The sequence below is a fragment of the Rhinoderma darwinii genome, chromosome 5 (assembly GCF_050947455.1).
Source record: "Rhinoderma darwinii isolate aRhiDar2 chromosome 5, aRhiDar2.hap1, whole genome shotgun sequence".
In the NCBI taxonomy this organism is placed as follows: domain Eukaryota; kingdom Metazoa; phylum Chordata; class Amphibia; order Anura; family Rhinodermatidae; genus Rhinoderma; species Rhinoderma darwinii.
In genome coordinates, this window is record NC_134691.1 from 337,060,982 (window position 1) to 337,085,568 (window position 24,587).

At 48.2% G+C, this 24,587-nt stretch overlaps 1 protein-coding gene across 2 annotated transcripts in view; it reads right to left on the reverse strand.

Moving 5' to 3' along the window:
- The window catches only part of CRPPA (CDP-L-ribitol pyrophosphorylase A), a 197,327-nt gene that overhangs the window by 73,692 nt on the left and 99,048 nt on the right, over positions 1–24,587 (reverse strand). The window contains exons 7-9 of one of the 2 annotated variants that reach the window (XM_075828777.1): positions 21,136–21,228; positions 20,169–20,261; positions 3,126–3,251 (exon numbers count right to left, since the gene is read on the reverse strand). In XM_075828777.1, coding sequence (XP_075684892.1) covers positions 3,126–3,251; positions 20,169–20,261; positions 21,136–21,228 — 312 coding nt within the window. Of the gene's footprint in view, positions 1–3,125; positions 3,252–11,545; positions 11,874–20,168; positions 20,262–21,135; positions 21,229–24,587 lie in introns of those variants that run through there. The other variant, XM_075828778.1, reaches the window with a different exon arrangement.

Below are 24,587 nucleotides of genomic sequence, written 5' to 3' on the forward strand. Positions count from 1 at the left end.
GTGGTGCCTTTCGGTGTCACAACTTTATGTACGCCGCGCATGACGTTGTGACGCTGAATGGCGTCAGGACCCACACTGCACCAAGAGCCAAAGAGAACCCGAGGAGGGCAAGTATGAGAATACTGTCCGCTGGGGCCCTGTATCTAAGCCCACTATGTGGCTGGCAGAATCGTTCTTTAGAAGTCTGGAAAAGCAGGATGAAGACCTCTGTGGGCGCTGTACTGGCAGCCATATTGGTTGTCACCCAGCTTTCACAGAAAGAGATATAACCAAGGAAAACGTGAACAGGAATTTGGTGCATAATCTGGAAACAAAATGTTCGAATGCTGTAGAAACATTGGCGCACACATATCATTAGCGCCGTAATATTGCGCCAAAGTTAATATTCATTAGGTGCAACTCTCAACCTACTAAACGCACAACCGCCACCTCACAGCTGTCCTACATATACATTGTGCGCTTGCGCCATTTTTCTACTGCAGCTTTCCACACTATTTCATTGCACTTTAGTTGATAAATTAATTACGGAATCTAACATCTGGTCGCCATAGAAACCGATAGCGCCAATTATCAATCAAATTACTGCAAGTGACTATATAATGTTTTATTTTACCAATCATCCCTAACATGTACATTTGTCAGTGCTGGAGGGGGTTGTCCGGGAGCTGACGTGTCAGCGCAGTCACAGCTGACGTTATCCGGTAAATCTCGCTGTGACAGGTTTATATTCTGCCGCCGGATGGGACGGTTTTGAGCTTTTCTTGTTGTTATTGAGACATAACAAAGACCTCGTGATAGATCAGCGATTTATAATTCCTTACCAACCCTGCTCCCCCCCCCCCCCTCCCGTGCTTCTGTCACGTTCTCCCTGCGACGATGCGAGGAGTGGTCCCGGATTTATGTAATAGCTGCCCCTAGGCAGGATGACACGGACCCCTCTGCTTTACTACCAGCCCTAAAATCATAAAGTGCTGGGTAAATATATATATATATATTCACATTCTTCAAATAAACTTTATATCTCAATTCCTCACGATCTTCAAGATCTCCACTTGCTGTCAGTGAATGGGAACATTCTTGTTTAGATCCAGAGGCTGAAATCCTGTACTTCGTCCACCTGAGGGTTTGTTACAGTTGTGTCCAGTCTAGACAAGGCTTTGTGAGCTAGTCCCATCAGCAGCACAAATCTCTCTCCTGTCTTGGTTTGCTACAATGTATCAGTGCAGGTAAAATGAGACCAAGCTGTTTAGCTCACAGAAGGTTCACAATTGCAGCAGACTCTCAGCTGTAAGAATTATTATTATTTAACCATTGGGTTTAAACTAGAATGTTTTAATTCACTAAAAGCAAGCAGAGATCTTGGTGAGGAAAAATGTAAAGTGTATAGATTTAAGGCATATAGAGTGGGGGGGCCCATTTGCTCGGTTCTGGAGGATATGGTACGACCATGTACTACGTGGGCCCCTTTTTATTTAAATGGCTGGCATGTAATTCTACATTTCCCCTGCAGAGGTCGCTGTAGGCTAAGGCTCAGGGTTCTGCTATCCACCATGCTTTACACTGCAGATCTGCTCTACTAAAGCAAAGATATGATCAGTGACTCCAGCTTAGCTGCATTGTCTATACGAGTTTGAGGTAGTATGAAATCCACCTCCTATCAGTGGTTAAGGCTTCTGCTCTGTCTCTCCTCCATGCTTTACACTGCATTTCTGCTTGATTAGCAGATTAGCTGCTGAGTATAACCCCGAGCTCAGCAGGAACTCAGTACATGGAGGGCTACTTCTCCTTATAGCGAGGACAGAAAGATTATAAACTACAAGTGCCTAATCAGCCAGTGAGAAAAAGATTGTCAGGAAAGTGCTGCACATAGACTGAGGGGAGGAGCCTCAATAAGGGGGAGGAGCTGGAGATAGGGTCTAACCTGTAATACAATCAGGAGCAGTAAAAGGATCGGAAATATGATTATTTGCCTTGTTAGTAGTTCGGATGGGAGCCAAAGTGATGTCATCCCGGCCGTTTCTGATGTGGTTGTTAGTTTGGTTTTTCTGTGAAAGCTGCGGAGTGAATATGATAAACGACCACTTTATGGCAGTCCGTCATCTCTGTTTATGTGCCGCAGGCTACAAAGTAGCAGCTACAAGAGGAAATGTTATATAACATACACAGAAGGAATATTTAAAGGTACAGTCACACTACCGCACCCCAGAAACCACAGCAAATTACACCGAAGATTATGTCTACAGAGAATAAATATGGTCTTAAAATAAACGTCCCCCTTGTAACAGCTGGTCATTCTTAAGTCCAATATTCTGTGCTGATTCATTTATTAATATATCTTTATAACGGTTGGAGCTCAAATTTTCCTGATACAGAGCTCCAAATCCCCTACATAGACATAGAGGTAAATTATAAAATTGTCCCTGCTTGCAGCCACCACTAGAGGGAGCTACTACATACTGTGTTATTATGAGTTCAATATATAAACAGTATTCAGTAAGCTCCTAAACTCCCCCTAGTGGTGGCTGCAGGCAGGAAATTTTTTATCATATAACTCTATAGCGATGCACAGGATTTTGATCTTTAAAATCTTTTCCAGGAGCCCTCAAATATTATAGTCACCTATGTGGCATTGCATGGTTAGCAATTTTTGGGTTATTTAAGGTATGGGACTCCCATTGTTTCTAAGAACAGGTCTCCTTTGGTCTATGGAGAAAAGGACGTCATGTCAGCTACATATGGGAGCACCGATTCTGGCGGACACTTTTTTTCCCCCTACACAATTCCATGCACTAAAGCTCTCCCCTTCCGGGGTTCAGATCTATCCCACTGTTCATCCTCAGCATACTGGCTTATGAACAGAATACCGGAATTACAGTGAAGACTGACACTAGACAGTGAGTGAATGCAACACTGTAACATTACAGGTCAATATGCAATTCAGGGTCTGTGGAAAGTTGTGTGAGAACCCTTATAAGTACTGTAATGGTGGCCAATAGTGGTTGTCACCCAGAATCTGTTACCCAACTTAGCGATTCAGGGACATACACTAAACACCGATAACGTACAATTCCAGCAGTTGACTTTTTATTGCACTTTACAGGTGGTGCGGTCCTCGGTGCGCTTACCTTAGAGTAGTTTATCAGTAGACCGTACAGTAATATATCGGATTTTTGCGCTTCATTCGCAAGTTCACGGATTTCGCTCAGTTTTCGCATTTCGCTGCCACATTGCTCAGGAAAGGCCAGATGTACCTTATACAAAGAAACATAATAAATCTGTAAAATACATAATATCAGCATAACAACATTATAATATAGTTCAGCAGGATTTATTACAGAGGATTTCCCCTAAAATCTTTAAAAAAAAAATCCATAAAAAAACGTCCTTATCTCCCTCTCCTGCCAACTTCGCAATCACATTTTTTTTTATTGTCCCAGAGCACCTAAAATGTAAAAAAAACAACAAAATGAAGCAACTTTCCAAATAGTCTTCATTAAAAGTGTCCTACCGTTTTGAGTCTACAGCTCCTATGCAGACCTATGTATCTCCATGGTAACAGACACCAAACATTCAAACCCTGTGTAGTCTGACCCAGTAGATTACACTGGGTCTAGAAGAGAGGATATGAGTGCTGGATCTGACTACGCAACCTTTGTTTGTTGTCTGTTACCATGGAAACACATAGATCTGCATAGGAGCTGCAACAATGGGACATTTTTAATCGTGACCTTATGCAAAGTTGCTTCATTTTTCATGTTAAATACATTGGAACAATAAAAAAATATATAATTGTGATGGTGGACATGCCCTTTAAAGGTCTATTCGTCAGTTTCGTAATCTGTCTCTGGGAAAGCTGGGTGAAAAGTAATATGACCAATATTAAAGCTCAAAGGATCTATATACTTCTAAGTGGCCTAGTTCTGCAGTGATAGATCTCCTGCTCCTTCACTGTTGCATATGAAGACGAATTTACCATTCAGGGCTATCGAAAAGCTGGGTGACCGCCCATAAAGGATGTGTAAAGACTTAGTTGTGGTCACTATATAGGAGATAAAGATATAACAACTGGGTAGAGTTTTTTTAAGGATTGCAACAATGTATCTGTGCATGTAAGGGTATGTGCACACACACTAATTACGTCCGTAATTGACGGACGTATTTCGGCCGCAAGTACCGGACCGAACACAGTGCAGGGAGCCGGGCTCCTAGCATCATACTTATGTACGATGCTAGGAGTCCCTGCCTCGCTGCAGGACAACTGTCCCGTACTGTAATCATGTTTACAGTATGGGACAGTTGTCCTGCAGCGAGGCAGGGACTCCTAGCGTCGTACAGAAGTATGATGCTAGGAGCCCGGCTCCCTGCACTGTGTTCGGTCCGGTACTTGCGGCCGAAATACGTCCGTCAATTACGGACGTAATTAGTGTGTGTGCACATACCCTAAGTGTTAATCACGGTTAATGTCCCTCCTCTGTGAACCTACAGAATAACGCTACGGTTTTACGGTGACTTTTTAGCCAAACGATGGTCGCCATAAAATCGCAGATTACCACGACCTTCATGCAACTACAATCTTTCCCTATGGGGAAATAGTTGTACAACAACTTTAAGAATTCCAATATGGTCTAACTCCACGATGCACTGATACATTGTAACAAACTATCAGGACAAGAGAGAGATCTGTGCCTCTGAGGACTGTCTAGGCTGGATACAATTGTATTTAAAGTGTAGCTAAATGTTTGACAAACTTCTGACGTGTCATAGTGACACGTCAGAAGTTTGGATTGGTGGGGGTCCGAGCACTGAGACCCCCACCAATCGCTAAAACGAAGCAGCTGAAGTTCTCGTGTGGGCGCTCAGCAGCTTCGTGTCTGTTCGGCTTTTTCCGGAAATAAATGTATCGGTGTACGGACTCAAAAGAAAGTCTACGAGCCTGTACACCGCTACATCGGCTTTCCGGAAAAAGCCGAACAGACACGAAGCGGCTGAGCGCTCACACGAGCACTTCTGCCGCTTCGTTCCAGGGATTACTATGACACGTCAGAAGTTTGTTGAACATTTAGCTCCACTTTAACCTTCATCTATGAGAATTATTAGGTCTGTACAGGTTTCCTGTGTCTGGAAAGAATGTTCTCCCATTCGCTGACAGCAAGCAGAGATCTTGAAAATTTATAAAGAATTGAAATACAAAGTATATTAGAAAGTTGCAGAACTTTCCATTATACAGTGGTTAAGCCTTATTTACAGAGAACCCATTTAAATGTGTTTGAGCCATTGCTCCTTTATGTCCGGTCGGACTCTCGGACTCCTTACGAATAATGAATGTTTGCAGGATTTGGACAATCCGCTCTGATCACAACATCCTTCTCTCTGTCACAATTATAGTCATTTCAGGCATCAGGTCTGCACTTGTGTATTTGATGGGTATTAGACCTGACACTGGGAAATGACACGTCGTCATGTTTATGGCCGCGCTCACAAAAGGAGAATTGTTACCGGCTCTGCTGATAACCGCGACTATCCCTGAGATACCAGGAGCTGGAAATCTGCCCAGTACTCGAGGGAAAGATTTAAAATCTGTAATCTAAATAGTTTCAAAAATTCTGAGCTGTTAAGTTAATAATATATATATATATCAGTCGAAATAATGAGCAGCAACTCCAGGGAATCAAGTGAAAAAAAGTGGGTACTTTATAGCCCGGGCATGGGCAATAAAGTACCCACTTTTTTTCACTCAATTCTCTGGAGTTGCTTCTCATGTTTTCGACTGCTGCCGGAATGTTTGTGTATCTATATATATATATATATATATATATATATATATATATATATACACACACACACACACACACACACACACACACATATATATATATCCCTTAACACAGCCATAGTAAGATGATAAAACATTGTCTGCCTGCAGCCTCCACTAGGGGGAGTTAAGGTTGTTACCGAAGACAGGTTTTTCAATGGGAGTATTGTAAATCTATCTTTAGTGAGCTCCCTCTAGTGGCAGCTACCGGTAACTATAGTGTCTATGGCCGGTATTACACCCAAGGCTAGATGTACCTTACAGGACACCTTTGTGGCTGCTATGGGCCCTGTGGTTAGAGGGAGCCCTAATTTAGGTTAACCGATCCCCATTCCTTATACGTAGATGGTATAAACATGAAGAGAGCGCCCCCTTCTGCACAACATTAATGAACCGGTCCCTAATATCCTGAAAGAGGTAAGTGGCTTGAACCATCACCATAAGAAGGGGGTGTCATCACAATTGGTTCTCTCAGCTCTGCAGTTCTGTGTTAGAACTTCTGAACTATTGAGCGCCAGACTAAAGGAATTTTACTGTATATGCAATACAAGGCTGGAACTACAAGGGCAACACTCCAGCAACTGTGACATTGTCACCTAATGTGTCCATTCTTGCTTACATCCTCTGATACAATGTAGCAAGCCCTGCAGCTGTTCAACAAGAGAAAACGTGTAAACAACAATGTTCCCAGTTACTGAAAGCAAGCAGAGATCTCGAAATGGTGAGGAATTAAAACAGAATGTTTATTAGAAAGTTGCAGAACTGTCCATCATTTAATCAATCATACAACTGAAAAAAGTGTAAAAGTAAAATTGAACTTTTAACAAAAGTCAGTTGGCAAAAATGTGAGAAACCTTAGTAAAAAAAAATTTTAGAACAATTTTTCTTCTAATTTTGTATTATTTTCCCCATTCACATCCAGAGCAGTTTTAAAAACTCTGCTGGTTGCCCTTGGAAACAGACAGCTGTTTAGCTCCTCCCTCATGTCTGCCATGTGACCTGCCTGCTGAGCTGTGACTATACAACCTGTCATATGAATTCCCACAATGCACTGCTCTTTGGTAAGATGAAATCAGCAGAATTTGAAATGTCGTTTTAGATGTGAGTGGAGAAGAAAACATCATGTGACTCAGGATCGGTACAAGATTTACAATGTTACTGATTATTTATGCAGCTTTGGAGTGTTGTTTGATGTGATGTCAAAGTGAAGTTTCCCTTTAAGAACTGCACATGTGGAGAAGACTCTTAAATGTCCTCAATTCTCAAGCTCCCTACTGGAAAGCCACAACAATGAGCGTACATGATGTAAGGATTTGTGGGCGCTCATCTGCTCCCCTCTGTATTGTCAGCGCAGTGGGGGTCCTCTAATTGATTCCTCTGCTGCAAGTCATTAGTGACGATTGTAATGGAAAACATTCTCTATCCTGGCAACCGTACAGAATGTATCATGCATGGCCCTAATATCCGAACTCTCTCACTCAGAGTTTCTGACTGCAAGGGCCATGTGGGCAGGAGAAGGTTAAAATTGAAGCAAGGGGGTCGGCCGACCAGGGTGGCGTCAGGTGGGCCCCAGAAAGTAAGCAGGGCCTCTTTGGTGCACAGAGTCCGTTTTAGATTGACCACCCACCTGCCATACTTGTCAATAATTCAGCCCGCACAAAAGGATTTTTATGCTAATTTTCATTAAAAGGGGTGTTTCAGTGAAATTTTAGGTGCGCTCCTGGATCGAAGTATGCCACCTGCCCCTTCTTCTACTGTCAGGCAAGCAGAGTGAGTGGAGTAACACATGACATCAGCATCAGACTACACGCAGGGTTTGTATGTATCTTGTAAACCATGGAGACACATAGGTCTGCATAAGAGCTGTATACACAAAAGGTTTACGTTTTTTAATGAAGACGATTTGTAGAGTTGCTTCAGATTTTATTTTAGATGCGTTGGAGCAATAAAACAAGAAAGTGTTACAAAAGTGAACACAGCCTGTAAAGAAAACGTGAACACAGCCTGTAAAGAAAACGTGAACACAGCCTGTAAAGAAAACGTGAACACAGCCTGTAAAGAAAAAAAGTATACACAGCCTGTAAAGAAAAAAAAAGTGAACACAGCCTGTAAAGAAAACGTGAACACAGCCTGTAAAGAAAAAAAGTATACACAGCCTGTAAAGAAAAAAAGTGTACACAGCCAGGCATTACGTTTTAGACGAGTTGATCCCGCCAAACTTTTAAAATCTATGGGGTCTAAGAAATAGTTCCCATAAACTACAATGCCAGGTAACATGGATCGAACAGCTTAGGTCTTAACTGCACCATCCTACCATTTTCTCCTGGATATAAGGATAAGCGGTGCCACAAGTCTGTTAGTTGCTGATCTTCTCTATCTTATCTATTAAAATAACAAAGATGAATCATGGGTATTAGCTGCCGGCTGAACGGTTTAATCTCTATGGCCAGTTCTAATAAATGTACTCGGGTTGAGATGCCAATGTGAAGATCGACTTTCTGGATATTTCATATAGTGACATTTTTCTCTGAATCTCACAGTTGTAGCAGAGCTGAGTTTGTCAGATGCAGCAGTATGTTATTTAAACTACGCGTTAACCTACTACATCATAAACAATGAAAGCCAAATAACAAATTCAGCTCTGCTACATCTGTATATCTAATACTTGGTTTCAACTTTTTTTTTTATGTACAATTTAACAAAATGTCACCCTGCCCATAGGGGCGGATAAGGGGGGATTATCCATGTTTTGAGAATAACCCTAAGCCCCTTCTTCTTTTCTGTACAGGTACAAATTACAGGTCGTCCTGTAGAACAATTGCTAAAATCTGCAGCCAAATTACTGATCAGATTCCTTGAAGACTTTACCAGCTGCCAATCAGGGAAACTCCCAGATACGTGGGAATAAAACGAACCCCGAGGGGCCCAATTAAAGTGAACGCCCCAGACACATGTTGAATTAATATCTCTGTCTAGATGGGTCTGTAGAGACAAGAATCCACAGGCTACGTTATAGAGGGATGATTGACAGCGGCAGCGGTACCCTCCGGAGGGGATCTTCAATGCAAAGTCTTATCCGACCGCTTTCCCTTGTCGGTCTACCAAGCACTGCATAATGAACGCTCCAAGTAATCTGCAAAAAAGTTTTAGCCATAAAAATTTAATGGGATGAAATTTAAAGCAAACCTGTCAATATAACCTGCGGCCATCATGGAGATGCCCTTAAAGTCTTCACCGCAGTTCAGACACAGACTTTTGCAATCTATTTTTGTTCTCTTCTTGCAGCTCCCTCATTGCTTTCTCCTTTAGACTTTTTTTCTTATTTAGTTAAAGGGATCGTCCAGTTTAGTAAACTCATTTCCATAAACCCTATTAGGGAGTTCTGAGTTATTAGAGGGGGGGTCCCATTTTCTGGATCCTCATCTTTTGGTCAGAGTGGAGATCAGTTATAAAGAGCGTCTCTCTCTCTGGAGGACCTGTCCTGTCCTGTACTACACAGAGAACACACTGATATGAATGGGCACTGTGTAATGCTTAATTTCTCCTGTGGTGGCACTGCAGGGAAACTAATCGCTTACTGACAGGTTTTCCTACAGATCCCAGCTGATCGCAGGGGGTCTTACCAAGAGGGGAAATTTGTGATCAGCTTATTGTCAAGGGACTCTTCTAACAAGTAGGGATTGACCAAAGTGGAGAACCCCTTTAATTTTAACTAGCAACCACTGTCTGGGTGACCACAGTTCCTCTGCATGAAGAACAAGTGGTCAGGGTCATGGCTATAGGTGGGATAAAGGAGGCAGTCACACCAAGGCCCTGGTGACTGAGGAGACCCTACTAGAAGGCACCAGTATTTTAAATGGCACATTTTAGGTGGGGGCCCTTTTACAAATTTTATTGGGGCCCAGGTGCTTCAAGTTACACCTCCGCTAGTGATCATAGGAAGTTCTCTTTACTACGACTTCTACAATTCTCACTTCTTATCCCTGACCCAAAAATAAGGCTAGGTCTCCACGGCGTCATGACGAATCAGGAGATAATCGAGGGATTACTGCGAGTTCAATGCTTCCCTACGGAAAAAAGTTGCACGTGATCTTGAAGCTATAGCGCTAAATCCATTACGGGATCACTTACGACTTCTTTCCATAGATAAACTTTGGGGTGGCATTTTAGACGCCATGTCCATGTGGTTTCCTAAACTTACGATGGAGGGAGCAGGAAGTGTTCAACTACCCTGCAGTGCCTCCACAGGCAAAATTAAGTATTACACAGTGCTCATTGAAATCACTGGACTGTCAGTGTAATGTATGGACGTGCCCGGTCTTCCAGTGTGACAGGCGTTCTCTGTAGTTGCTCTCTGCTCTGGCTAATCGAGGGGAGTTTTGCCCGGCCCTAACAGATTTCCTAGAGGGTATTTGAAAATGGGTTTTGGAAACCAGACTAGGGTTGCACGATGTATCGAAACTTCGATACTGTTTCGATACCGTGCACCCTGAAACGGTTCAATACCGTTATTTCATGTATTTCGATACTAAGCTGTGCGGCTGCACAGCTCAGTATAGTAACACATGAATTTAGTCAGAGTGGGGCAGCGGCTGTGTGATACATGTGTGATACAGCCATTGCCCCGCTCCTGAGTCCTGACAAGTGCGTGCGTGGTCAGCATGTGATGTGGCCGGAGCTGCACTAATGAGCGCTGGCACTGAGGACAGAACATGGCGGGCGCACTGCAAAACACCCCCATGTTCTGTCTTTAATGCCTGTGCCGCGGCACATTAGTGCAGGGTCGGCTGCATCACCTCATGCTGAACGCGCGCACACTTGTCAGGAGCGGCTCAATGGCTGTATCACACAGCCGCAGCCCCGCTCTAACGGTGGAGATCAGAGAAACCTCTCCGCCGCTATGCTGTAATCAAAGCTGACCGCAGCGTTGAAAGGGAAAATGAGATGGGGGGATGCCCTTTGGATCACGTCCCGGGGAATACTTTGCCAACAGTAATAATAAAAAAACAAAGTTCCTCCGTTTTCTGATGTGAGGCGCGAGGTGTGATGAATTTTGAACCTCCACGTGCCTCACATTAATAGTAATTAACCCCATCATGTACCTCACACATTAACCCAATGTTGTCCATTATGACTGAGGAACAAGATGGGGTTAATTACTACTAATGTGAGGCAAATGGAGGTTCATAATTCATCACACTCTGTGCCTCACATCAGAAAGCGGAGGAACTTTTTTTTTTTTAATTATTACTGTTGGCAAAGTATCGTTTTGGTATCGAATATTGCAATACTACACGAAGTATCGGTATCCAAGTCCAAATTCTGGTGTCGTGATAACCCTAAACCAGACAACCCTGCACCTCCCCATACGTTTCACCCCTAGTGGTGATGTTCATATTCGCGATGCTCGCTGATCCCATACTTGCTGGATTTTTGGACCGTCACTATAATTGAACAGAAGCTCCAGGCATAGATAATACAGAACGTGACACACATCGTAATGACTCTGTATGGCCGCATCTAGGGTTTCTCGGAATGATACCAGGCTGCGGGCAGATTAACTAAACAGTGGTTAAATGGTCAGATGACAGAGGGATGCGGCCATCACGTATCCTATTACATAACAGAACTGTCATTGGGGGATTTCGTGACCGGTTATATGCACTGGGATCGTCACTCGTCTATATTACCGCTATAAAGTCACATACCAGATGCGGTGTAAAATGGCGCCGCTGCACGTCCTCTGCATAGAATATATGCGCCGATTCCTAAATCAGAAACTCTTTGGACACTGAATGATTCTTTCGAGCTGTCGTATGTTGTAGACCGCTGTAAGAGACGGTGCTGGTGCGAGTTTTCTTCCATTATAAGTTTACTCTTTATACAGGAAATATTCACAGCCATCCGACTTGCTGGAGCATTTATCTCAGTGCTTTGGATGTTGCTGCTGCCCTATATTGCAATGCTCCATGTCCGATACCTCAATGGTTGATTTTGGCCATGTGCCTCCACATCGAGACATTTAAAGTGCATTTCCACTGTGGAGTTATTTTGGCTAAATCTGTAGAGAAACACATAGATAACAATTTCCTAATATGCTCTCGTCACCAGTAACGCTCCCCCTGCCCCTCAGACAAATGGTCACCGGACGTCTTTTAAATGTCTCTAATACAAGGACCCTGGTTTTTTTTCCCCCTGTGTACACGGCTAGGCCAGCTCACTATAGGTAATAGCCCCTTAGCAGGTTTCCAAATAGGGCAAATAGGGGCATGATCCAAATAAATGTGCGTATAACCCGGAGGGTGATGGCATGGTGTGGGTACACGAGTAGAGTTTAGATCTGTTCTAATGCTGCAATAAAACTGTGTTAAAAATACTGGAAAGTGTGTACTCTCCTCTGTGCGAGCCCTGGTCTACCGCCTGGGTCTCCGGCAGGCACTGTATATGGGGTCACTCTATGAATGGCACTGTATATGGGATCACTCTCTAGCTGGCATGGTTATTGGGGGTGCTCTGCTGACATGGTTTATGGGGATACTCTTAGGTAGGCACTATTTATGGAGTCCCTTTCTGACTCGCAGAGTATATGGGGTGACTTTCTGGCTGGTGCGGCTTATGGCAGTCACTCTCTGGCTGGCACGGTTTATGGCAGTCACTCTCTGGATGGCACGGTTTATGGCAGTCACTCTCTGGCTGGCACGGCTTATGGCAGTCACTCTCTGGCTGGCGCGGTTTATGGCAGTCACTCTCTGGATGGCGCGGTTTATGGCAGTCACTCTCTGGCTGGCACGGTTTATGGCAGTCACTCTCTGGATGGCACGGTTTATGGCAGTCACTCTCTGGCTGGCACGGCTTATGGCAGTCACTCTCTGGCTGGCGCGGTTTATGGCAGTCACTCTCTGGATGGCGCGGTTTATGGCAGTCACTCTCTGGCTGGCGCGGTTTATGGCAGTCACTCTCTGGCTGGCGCGGTTTATGGCAGTCACTCTCTGGCTGGCGTGGTTTATGGCAGTCACTCTCTGGCTGGCACGGTTTATGGCAGTCACTCTCTGGCTGGCACGGTTTATGGCAGTCACTCTCTGGCTGGCACGGCTTATGGCAGTCACTCTCTGGCTGGCACGGTTTATGGCAGTCACTCTCTGGCTGGCGCGGCTTATGGCAGTCACTCTCTGGCTGGCGCGGCTTATGGCAGTCACTCTCTGCCTGGCGCGGCTTATGTCAGTCACTCTCTGGTTGGCGCGGCTTATGTCAGTCACTCTCTGGTTGGCGCGGTTTATGGCAGTCACTCTCTGGATGGCACGGTTTATGGCAGTCACTCTCCGGCTGGCGCGGTTTGTGGCAGACACTCTCTGGATGGCACGGTTTATGGCAGTCACTCTCTGGCTGGCACAGTTTATGGCAGTCACTCTCTGGTTGGCACGGTTTATGGCAGTCACTCTCTGGCTGGCACGGTTTATGGCAATCCCTCTCTGGTTGGCATGGTTTTTGGAAGTCACTCTCTGGCTGGCGTGGTTTATGGCAATCACTCTCTGGCTGGCACAGTTTATGGCAATCACTCTCTGGCTGGCATGGTTTATGGCAGTCACTCTCTGGCTGGCACGGCTTACGGCAGTCACTCTCTGGCTGGCGTGGTTTATGGCAGTCACTCTCTGGCTGGCGTGGTTTATGGCAGTCACTCTCTGGCTGGCACGGTTTACGGCAGTCACTCTCTGGCTGGCACGGTTTACGGCAGTCACTCTCTGGCTGGTGTGGTTTATGGCAATCACTCTCTGGCTGGCACGGTTTACGGCAGTCACTCTGGCTGGCGCGGTTTACGGCAGTCACTCTCTGGCTGGCGCGGTTTACGGCAGTCACTCTCTGGCTGGCGTGGTTTACGGCAGTCACTCTCTGGCTGACGTGGTTTATGGCAGTCACTCTCTGGCTGGCGTGGTTTATGGCAGTCACTCTCTGGCTGGCGTGGTTTATGGCAGTCACTCTCTGGCTGGCGTGGTTTATGGCAGTCACTCTCTGGCTGGCGTGGTTTATGGCAGTCACTCTCTGGCTGGCGTGGTTTATGGCAATCACTCTCTGGCTGGCACGGTTTACGGCAGTCACTCTGGCTGGCGCGGTTTACGGCAGTCACTCTCTGGCTGGCGCGGTTTACGGCAGTCACTCTCTGGCTGGCGCGGTTTACGGCAGTCACTCTCTGGCTGGCGTGGTTTACGGCAGTCACTCTCTGGCTGGCGTGGTTTATGGCAGTCACTCTCTGGCTGGCGTGGTTTATGGCAGTCACTCTCTGGCTGGCGTGGTTTATGGCAGTCACTCTCTGGCTGGCGTGGTTTATGGCAGTCACTCTCTGGCTGGCGTGGTTTATGGCAGTCACTCTCTGGCTGGCGTGGTTTATGGCAGTCACTCTCTGGCTGGCACGGTTTATGGCAATCAATCTCTGGCAGGCACGGTTTATGGCAGTCACTCTCTGGCAGGCACGGCTTATGGCAGTCACTCTCTGGCTGGCACGGCTTATGGCAGTCACTCTCTGGCTGGCGCGGCTTATGGCAGTCACTCTCTGGCTGGCGCGGCTTATGTCAGTCACTCTCTGGCTGGTGCGGCTTATGGCAGTCACTCTCTGGCTGGCGCGGTTTATGGCAGTCACTCTCTGGATGGCACGGTTTATGGCAGTCACTCTCTGGATGGCGCAGCTTATCGCAGTCACTCTCCGGCTGGCGCGGTTTATGGCAGTCACTCTCTGGATGGCACGGTTTATGGCAGTCACTCTCTGGATGGCACGGTTTATGGCAGTCACTCTCCGGCTGACGCGGTTTATGGAAGTCACTCTCTGGATGGCACGGTTTATGGCAGTCACTCTCTGGATGGCGCGGTTTATCGCAGTCACTCTCTGGCTGGCGTGGCTTATGGCAGTCACTCTCTGGCTGGCGTGGCTTATGGCAGTCACTCTCTGGCTGGCACGGCTTATGGCAGTCACTCTCTGGCTGGCGCGGTTTATGGCAGTCACTCTCTGGCTGGCGCGGTTTATGGCAGTCACTCTCTGGATGGCGCGGTTTATGGCAGTCACTCTCTGGCTGGCACGGTTTATGGCAGTCACTCTCTGGATGGCACGGTTTATGGCAGTCACTCTCTGGCTGGCACGGCTTATGGCAGTCACTCTCTGGCTGGCGCGGTTTATGGCAGTCACTCTCTGGATGGCGCGGTTTATGGCAGTCACTCTCTGGCTGGCGCGGTTTATGGCAGTCACTCTCTGGCTGGCGTGGTTTATGGCAGTCACTCTCTGGCTGGCACGGTTTATGGCAGTCACTCTCTGGCTGGCACGGTTTATGGCAGTCACTCTCTGGCTGGCACGGCTTATGGCAGTCACTCTCTGGCTGGCACGGTTTATGGCAGTCACTCTCTGGCTGGCGCGGCTTATGGCAGTCACTCTCTGGCTGGCGCGGCTTATGGCAGTCACTCTCTGCCTGGCGCGGCTTATGTCAGTCACTCTCTGGTTGGCGCGGCTTATGTCAGTCACTCTCTGGTTGGCGCGGTTTATGGCAGTCACTCTCTGGATGGCACGGTTTATGGCAGTCACTCTCCGGCTGGCGCGGTTTGTGGCAGACACTCTCTGGATGGCACGGTTTATGGCAGTCACTCTCTGGCTGGCACAGTTTATGGCAGTCACTCTCTGGTTGGCACGGTTTATGGCAGTCACTCTCTGGCTGGCACGGTTTATGGCAATCCCTCTCTGGTTGGCATGGTTTTTGGAAGTCACTCTCTGGCTGGCGTGGTTTATGGCAATCACTCTCTGGCTGGCACAGTTTATGGCAATCACTCTCTGGCTGGCATGGTTTATGGCAGTCACTCTCTGGCTGGCACGGCTTACGGCAGTCACTCTCTGGCTGGCGTGGTTTATGGCAGTCACTCTCTGGCTGGCGTGGTTTATGGCAGTCACTCTCTGGCTGGCACGGTTTACGGCAGTCACTCTCTGGCTGGCACGGTTTACGGCAGTCACTCTCTGGCTGGTGTGGTTTATGGCAATCACTCTCTGGCTGGCACGGTTTACGGCAGTCACTCTGGCTGGCGCGGTTTACGGCAGTCACTCTCTGGCTGGCGCGGTTTACGGCAGTCACTCTCTGGCTGGCGTGGTTTACGGCAGTCACTCTCTGGCTGGCGTGGTTTATGGCAGTCACTCTCTGGCTGGCGTGGTTTATGGCAGTCACTCTCTGGCTGGCGTGGTTTATGGCAGTCACTCTCTGGCTGGCGTGGTTTATGGCAGTCACTCTCTGGCTGGCGTGGTTTATGGCAGTCACTCTCTGGCTGGCGTGGTTTATGGCAGTCACTCTCTGGCTGGCACGGTTTATGGCAATCAATCTCTGGCTGGCACGGTTTATGGCAGTCACTCTCTGGCAGGCACGGCTTATGGCAGTCACTCTCTGGCTGGCACGGCTTATGGCAGTCACTCTCTGGCTGGCGCGGCTTATGGCAGTCACTCTCTGGCTGGCGCGGCTTATGGCAGTCACTCTCTGGCTGGCGCGGCTTATGTCAGTCACTCTCTGGCTGGTGCGGCTTATGGCAGTCACTCTCTGGCTGGCGCGGTTTATGGCAGTCACTCTCTGGATGGCACGGTTTATGGCAGTCACTCTCTGGATGGCGCAGCTTATCGCAGTCACTCTCCGGCTGGCGCGGTTTATGGCAGTCACCGTTCTGGATGGCACGGTTTATGGCAGTCACTCTCCGGCTGGCGCGGTTTGTGGCAGACACTCTCTGGATGGCACGGTTTATGGCAGTCACTCTCTGGCTGGCACAGTTTATGGCAGTCACTCTCTGGTTGGCACGGTTTATGGCAGTCACTCTCTGGCTGGCACGGTTTATGGCAATCCCTCTCTGGTTGGCATGGTTTTTGGAAGTCACTCTCTGGCTGGCGTGGTTTATGGCAATCACTCTCTGGCTGGCACAGTTTATGGCAATCACTCTCTGGCTGGCATGGTTTATGGCAGTCACTCTCTGGCTGGCACGGCTTACGGCAGTCACTCTCTGGCTGGCGTGGTTTATGGCAGTCACTCTCTGGCTGGCGTGGTTTATGGCAGTCACTCTCTGGCTGGCACGGTTTACGGCAGTCACTCTCTGGCTGGCACGGTTTACGGCAGTCACTCTCTGGCTGGTGTGGTTTATGGCAATCACTCTCTGGCTGGCACGGTTTACGGCAGTCACTCTGGCTGGCGCGGTTTACGGCAGTCACTCTCTGGCTGGCGCGGTTTACGGCAGTCACTCTCTGGCTGGCGTGGTTTACGGCAGTCACTCTCTGGCTGGCGTGGTTTATGGCAGTCACTCTCTGGCTGGCGTGGTTTATGGCAGTCACTCTCTGGCTGGCGTGGTTTATGGCAGTCACTCTCTGGCTGGCGTGGTTTATGGCAGTCACTCTCTGGCTGGCGTGGTTTATGGCAGTCACTCTCTGGCTGGCGTGGTTTATGGCAGTCACTCTCTGGCTGGCGTGGTTTATGGCAGTCACTCTCTGGCTGGCACGGTTTATGGCAATCAATCTCTGGCTGGCACGGTTTATGGCAGTCACTCTCTGGCAGGCACGGCTTATGGCAGTCACTCTCTGGCTGGCACGGCTTATGGCAGTCACTCTCTGGCTGGCGCGGCTTATGGCAGTCACTCTCTGGCTGGCGCGGCTTATGGCAGTCACTCTCTGGCTGGCGCGGCTTATGTCAGTCACTCTCTGGCTGGTGCGGCTTATGGCAGTCACTCTCTGGCTGGCGCGGTTTATGGCAGTCACTCTCTGGATGGCACGGTTTATGGCAGTCACTCTCTGGATGGCGCAGCTTATCGCAGTCACTCTCCGGCTGGCGCGGTTTATGGCAGTCACCGTTCTGGATGGCACGGTTTATGGCAGTCACTCTCTGGATGGCACGGTTTATGGCAGTCACTCTCCGGCTGACGCGGTTTATGGAAGTCACTCTCTGGATGGCACGGTTTATGGCAGTCACTCTCTGGATGGCGCAGTTTATCGCAGTCACTCTCTGGCTGGCGTGGCTTATGGCAGTCACTCTCTGGCTGGCGTGGCTTATGGCAGTCACTCTCTGGCTGGCGTGGCTTATGGCAGTCACTCTCTGGCTGGCGCGGCTTATGGCAGTCACTCTCTGGATGGCACGGTTTATGGCAGTCACTCTCTGGATGGCACGGTTTATGGCAGTCACTCTCTGGATGGCACGGTTTATGGCAGTCACTCTCTGGATGGTGCAGCTTATCGCAGTCACTCTCCGGCTGGCGCGGTTTATGGAAGTCACTCTCTGGATGGCACGGTTTATGGCAGTCACTCTCCGGCTGGCGCGGTTTATGGCAGTCACTCTCTGGATGGCACGGTTTATGGCAGTCACTCTCTGGATGGCGCAGCTTATCGCAGTCACTCTCTGGCTGGCACGGTTTATGGCAGTCACTCTATGGATGGCGCGGCTTATGACGGTCACAGAACAAGTTAAAGTGTCACTCTCATCTCACAGTGACGGAGAGGAGCCTTTTTCCCCCCCTAAAATTGCAGCAAAAAATGCAATATGTCCGCAATGTGTGAATATATTAAAAACTGCATTTCAGGAGAGAGCGGATTATCAGTCTCCTAAATGACGCAGGACTCTTGACTCTTCTTTGATGTCAATACTTTATAAAATAGTTTATTATCTTGCAAAATGTAAATATATAACCTTATCCAGAATAATAATTGTGGTCATAAGGTCTATTTATTATTATATAAGTAAAAAAAATGCACTTTCTGCGGTCCAAATTTAAAAGGGTCGTGAAAAACATGGCTGCTTTCTACATGGATTGGGTCTGGTATTGCAGCTCAGATTCAGTGAAGTGATTGGGGTTAAACTGAAATGACACACACAACCTGTGTACAGGCGTGGGGCTGTTTTTGTAAATGGCATCCATGTTTTTTTTAAATCCTGGACTACCTCTTTAAGCGCCAGTAATATTGCCGCAACACCTGGACCTCCAGCGGTTCTACTGACTAAATCTTACATCTCGATAGGGAACTATAGTAATTCTTTCCTTTCTCACACCTAAGTGACAAATCGCATTGTGTATGAAGCTGAAACCTCAAACCACACCCCATTTTTTACACGTAAACATGGGTGGCATTTTTTGGGTGGAAAAGGGGGCAACCCGACGTCTGGTAGAAGACACTGACTCTAGACCAGGGGTCTCAAACTCGGCCGGGTAAGTGGCCGCATATAGAAAAAATGTGGATTTGACGGCCGCATTACTTTCAAATTTGATACAATACAAAATTATTGTTAATCAATTAGTTATGTGAACTACTATAACACTACATTACTATAATACTAATAATACTACATTACTATAATAATACCGCTAGGTTTAAACTTAACAGAAATTTGAGAGTTTTCTCCACGTGTTTATTTCAACAATCCAGTTTTCTAGTTTAAGTGTCGCTAAATGCAGTCCGGTGGCTCAGTTAGCAGCGTTTGGCAGACCCAAGAATATCAAGATTGGGCAGCCCCTTTTTAGATCATGCCACAGTGTTCTCTGTAGATGCTGCCACAGTGCCCCCTGTAGATGCTGCCACAGTGCCCTCTGTAGATACTGCCACAGTGCCCTCTGTAGACACCCCCAGTAGATAGCTCCATTGGGGCTCCCTCTAGGAGTGGAATCCCCAACCAGGGGGCGTCATACACAGTGACGTCAGGAGATCCTCCTAGACCAGAATGTGCTGTCAGGGGCAACCCCAGACCCAGCGTCCCAGAGCGGAGCACTAGTATAGCCTATGCTCCGGAACTCTGGGGAAGCACCTGATATCAGTGTCCATATATGGAGTTCTGGAGCAGAGCCGCTTCTAGCACTCTGCCTGGGATTCCAGCTCTGCTCCTGACATCACCGTTCATATATGGACAGAGATGTCAGGGGCAACCCCAGAGCTGGAGTTCCGGGCAGAGCGCTAGTAGCGTTCATATTGGGACTCCAGCTGTGCTCCTGACATCACTGTCCAGCTCTGGGGAAGTCCTAGACATCGCTGTCCATATGTGGACAGCGATGTCAGGGAATTCCACAGAGTCCTGTAGCAGAGTCGATACTAGCGCTCTGCCCGGGACTCCGCTCTGGGAAAGACCCTGACAACACTGTCCATATATGGACAGCGATGTCAGGGAATTCCACTGAGTCCCAGAGCAGAGCCGATGCTAGCAGCTCTGTGTCCCGCGGGCCGCAGTTGACAGCCTCAGGGGCCACATGCAGCCCGCCAGCCGTGTGTTTGAGACCCCTGCTCTAGACGTTACTTAAACCGGAACAAAAAGTTAATATTACAAAAATATATTAGAAGTTACAAAATGACAAGAAACATTTTCGCGGCAGCATGATGAGGACTTACCGACACCACTACAGACTGATAGTAGGAACCAGCGGGAGTCGCCTGAAGTAAATCAATAAGTTTCCGAGACTCTTCCAGATCAGAATCCTTCACCTTAAAATAAAAATTTAAAGGGGAGACGAATCAACAACTGATAATAAATCATGGTGGTAAAGAGAAGTTATAGGGGTTTTATGGGACTTTAATATTGAGTTCCTATCCTTAGGATAGACCATCAATATCTAAATCGGTGGGGGTCTGACTCCCGACACCCCCACCAATCAGCTGCATCAGGACTCACAGCAGCTCAGTCCCATTCAAATTAATGGGTCTGAGCTGCAGTATCAGGCAAAGCCACAGCCTAATGTACGGCGCTGTGATTGGTAAACAATGTGGGAGACGCGGCGCTCGCTGTAGCTGATCTGCAAGGTACCGAGAGTCGGGTTCCCACTGATCGGATATTGATGGCCTTTTCTAAGGATAGGCCTTTAATATTACTTTCCCATAAAACCCCTTTAAGTCTGTGTTCACATTACGTTGCAGCCCTACATGCGCCGAATGCATCCATAGGCCCCCATTCACCTTTTTGGCATACGCCGGTATGCCTTTTTTTCTTTCCTGTATAGAATAGCGTAAAAGACTACGCCATTCTATACAAATACAGTAAAAAAATAAAACGGATACAGTGAGGTCTACATTTCTTTTATGTGGGAGCCTTTCCAGTGACATACGTCGCACCCATCTGTCAGTAGTATACATCGGTAGATTCCCTAGGCCGTGAATATTATAGTCCCAATAACCCCTTTAAGCATATTGACATAAGCCACGCCCCTTTTGAGGTCCGTTTGCACGACGGTCCTGTGAATCTCTGGACTGTTAGCAGCTTTCTCTGCAGATACCTCTGTATATAATGTTTACATTCACTTCTCTTGTTCTGATCTTCAGATAAATGGAAAAAGTGACCCTTGTAGCTCAATATTGTACTCACATTTATACAAACAAAGTTGTAGCATCGTCCCTGAAAAATGTTCTTCACGTCCTGGACGGTTCTGCACATCGATGACGAAATCGCCTTCACGTGCTAGAAAAAGAACAGAAACAATGTTACAATAATCCCCGTGGAGGCAACGAAACAATGTAACAATAATCCCTGACTGATAACTACGGAGGCAACGAAACAATTTAACAATAATCCCTGACTGATAACTACGGAGTCAACGAAACAATGTAACCAAATGTATTACACGGACATTAAACCTGTCATCTCCATTTAATATGCAGTTGCTCCTAATCTATTATTTTCTGTTATCAGCTATGTCAGGCTGGAATGAGAGCGACGGAGCCGCGGCAAGCCGGAGGATGAGCGGCTAGACCGGGTGGGGAGATACTGTGCATGCGCCAGGAGGCAGAGCTCGGCAGAAGAGCCGGGCGAGGGAAGAAGAAGGAGCGTTTGAGGTTGTCTGTGGACGAGCTGATGGAGCATGTTCGGGAGATGGCGGTAGGATCGCGGTCAGGACTGGTTGACGCGGCAGGTGTCCGAAATGAGGTCGACTGCAGCAGAGTCTGGGAGGCCGGTGAGGATTTCCCGGCCGCCGGTGCCCAGCCCCGTGAGGCCTACCAGGCGAAGCAGGAGCGGGAGCCCAGAGCGGCGGGCGGATGGTCGGAGAAGGAAGATGGCTGGAAGCGAGGTGCAGCAGGAGTAGAGATCTGCGACCAGACGGGGTCCTGTGCGGAGGGACATATCGCCCATCAGAGACAGGCAAGTGGATGCAGTGATAGCCGGGGAGGGCCCGGTCCGGCCTCTCGCGGTGGTGTGTAGCCTGACCGCGTGTTATGGTGTGGCGGAGGAAGATGAGAGCAAACGTCGGTACCGGAAAATTCCGAAAACGTTCGGTAATTGGCTGAGGGCTTTTTGCGTTTTTGCGAGTGTATGGGGGGCGAAGTTTCCTGATAGGTGCGCGTCTTTGTTTTGCTCCGTGGAGGGTATCTGGGATGCGTGTAAGATTTATGGGGGGTTAGCGTGGTGGCGGTATGACGAGCAGTTTAGTCAATGCTTCGCATCTTGCCCGTCTATGAGGTGGGACCAGTTGGACCTGCCTTTGTGGATGCAGTTAATGATGGCCCAGCGCCCGTCCCCATTTCAGTATGGGACCGGAGGACAATCATCCGGCCAAGCGGTGGGTACAAAAAAAGGAGTTTGTTGGCCGTTTAACGACGGACATTGTAAAGCTGGGTTGTCGTGTAAATTTACACAACACGAATGTTCTGGGTGTGAGGGTACGCACCCCTTCTCTAGATGCTTTAAACGCGCCGGCCAGTGGCCGGGGCAGTTTGGCAAAGGGAAAGACGCCAGTGAACTTTGGCGCGATGCTGCCGTGGCTAGGATGGTATGGTAATAGGCGACATGCAGGAGGGGTTTTTGGTGGGTTTTCAGATTCCTGGTAGTGGGGGACGGGTAGATTCGGGGAGGTTCGAGTAATCTCAAATCGGCGGTGCAATTACTGGAGGTGGTCAGATCCAAATTGGGCGCGGAGGTGGCTCTGGGTAGGATAGCGGGCCACTTTTCAAGCCCTCCTTTGGTGGATTTGAGGGTGTCCCCATTGGGGGTGGTTCCAAAGAAGGAACCGGAGAAGTTTTGGATGATTCATCATCTGTCTTTTCCTAAGGGGGGCTTCAGTCAATGACGACATAGATAAGGAGTGATGTTCAGTGTCGTATGCGTCCTTTGATCGGGCCGTTGATTTGGTTCGGGAGGCTGGCCCGGGGGCTTTATTGGCAAAGGCCGGCATTGGGTCCGCATTCAGTCTTCTCCCGATTCATCCTGAGAGTCACCATCTTTTAGGATGTTGTTTTGAAGGGGCTTATTTTGTGGATTTATGCCTGCCAATGGGATGTTCGTTGTCATGCTCCTACTTCGAGGCGTTTAGCACATTTGTGGAGTCGTCAGGTTGTGAAAGCATCATTCATTACCTTGATGATTTCTAGTGCGTGGGGCCGGCAGGGTCTGCAATGTGTCATCACATTTTGGACACACTGATGGCGGTGGCTCGGAAGTTTGGCATTCCGATGGCAGAGGACAATATGGTGGGGCCAGTTTCCTGTCTGACCTTTCTGGGATTGGAATTGGATACGGTGGCCGGTGTTTGTCGGTTGCCGGATGATAAGCGGTGTGATCTCAGATCCAAGGTAACGAAGCTTCAGGGTCTCAAGAAGGTGAAGCTGCAGTCCCTTCAGTCGGGTAGGATTTTTAGTCGGCGGTTGTGTACGGCGACTTCGGGAGTGGTGGCTCCCCATCATTATGTGCGGATCACCAAGGCTCACCGGGAGGATCTCCAAGTGTGGGATGCATTTTTGGTGTCTTTCAACAGTGTTTTTTGTTTTTCAAGCGAGTTTGGTGGATTTGGTGGAGTTCAGCCTTCAGACTGATGCATCCTGTAGTGTGGGTTTTGGTGTCCTGCTAGGTGGTGCGCGGCGAAATGGCCCTTGTCTTGGTCTGGTTCTTCGTTGCTGAGGAATTTGACCTTCTTGGAGCGGTTTCCAATTCTGGTGGCAATGCATGTTTGGGAAGAGGAATTCAGGAATTTAGCGGGTGGTGTTTCTGTCTGACAACATGGGGGTTGTGCATGCGATTAATAATCTGTCTTCTGGTTCTGATCCAGTGGTTTGTCTGTTGATGGTGTTGGTGTTGCAATGTTTACGCCTGAATTTGCTTTCCGTGCTAAACATGTACTCGGGATTTTGAACGTTGCAGCTGACGCCCTTTCCCGTTTTCAGTGGGCGCGCTTCCGGGAGGTGCCTGCCAGAAGCCGAGGAGGTCGGGTGCTCATTCCCTCCCTGCCTGTGGTCCGTGGTTGTGCCGTGATGGACGAACTGGTGCGGAATTCATTGGCGCCGTCTACGTGGAAATATTATGGCAAGGTCTGGGGTGCTTTTCTGGAGTGGCGGAAGGAGTTTGGGGATTCGGAAATACAGCCGGAGGCCCTCGAGGAGGCTTTTGAGGATTTTGTGGTACACTTAGTGGAATTGAGGGTGTCGGCGTCTGGTGTGGAACGGAATGTGTCTGCCCTGGCCTTCCACTTTAAATTGGTGGGATGGGATGACGTGACCAAAGGATTTCTAATACAGCAGGCCCTGAAGGGGTTGAAGCGCAAGAAGAAGTCAGTGGACACCAGGCAGCCGATTACGGCTGGTCTATTGTGAAGTTTGTTTGGGGGCTTGAATGGGATTTGTCTGTCGGGCTACGAGGTGGGGTTGTTTTTGGTAGTTTTTTATTGGGCCTTTTTTGGGGCGTTTAGGGTAGGGGAGTTGGTTAGTAGCAGTATGACCCGATCTGGAGGGTTAAGGCTGGAGGACGTGCCAAGGGGTGAGGGGGCAGTTAGAATATGGCTAAGGGGGTCAAAAACTGATCAACTTCAAAAAGGGGTGGCGGTGGTCCTGTCG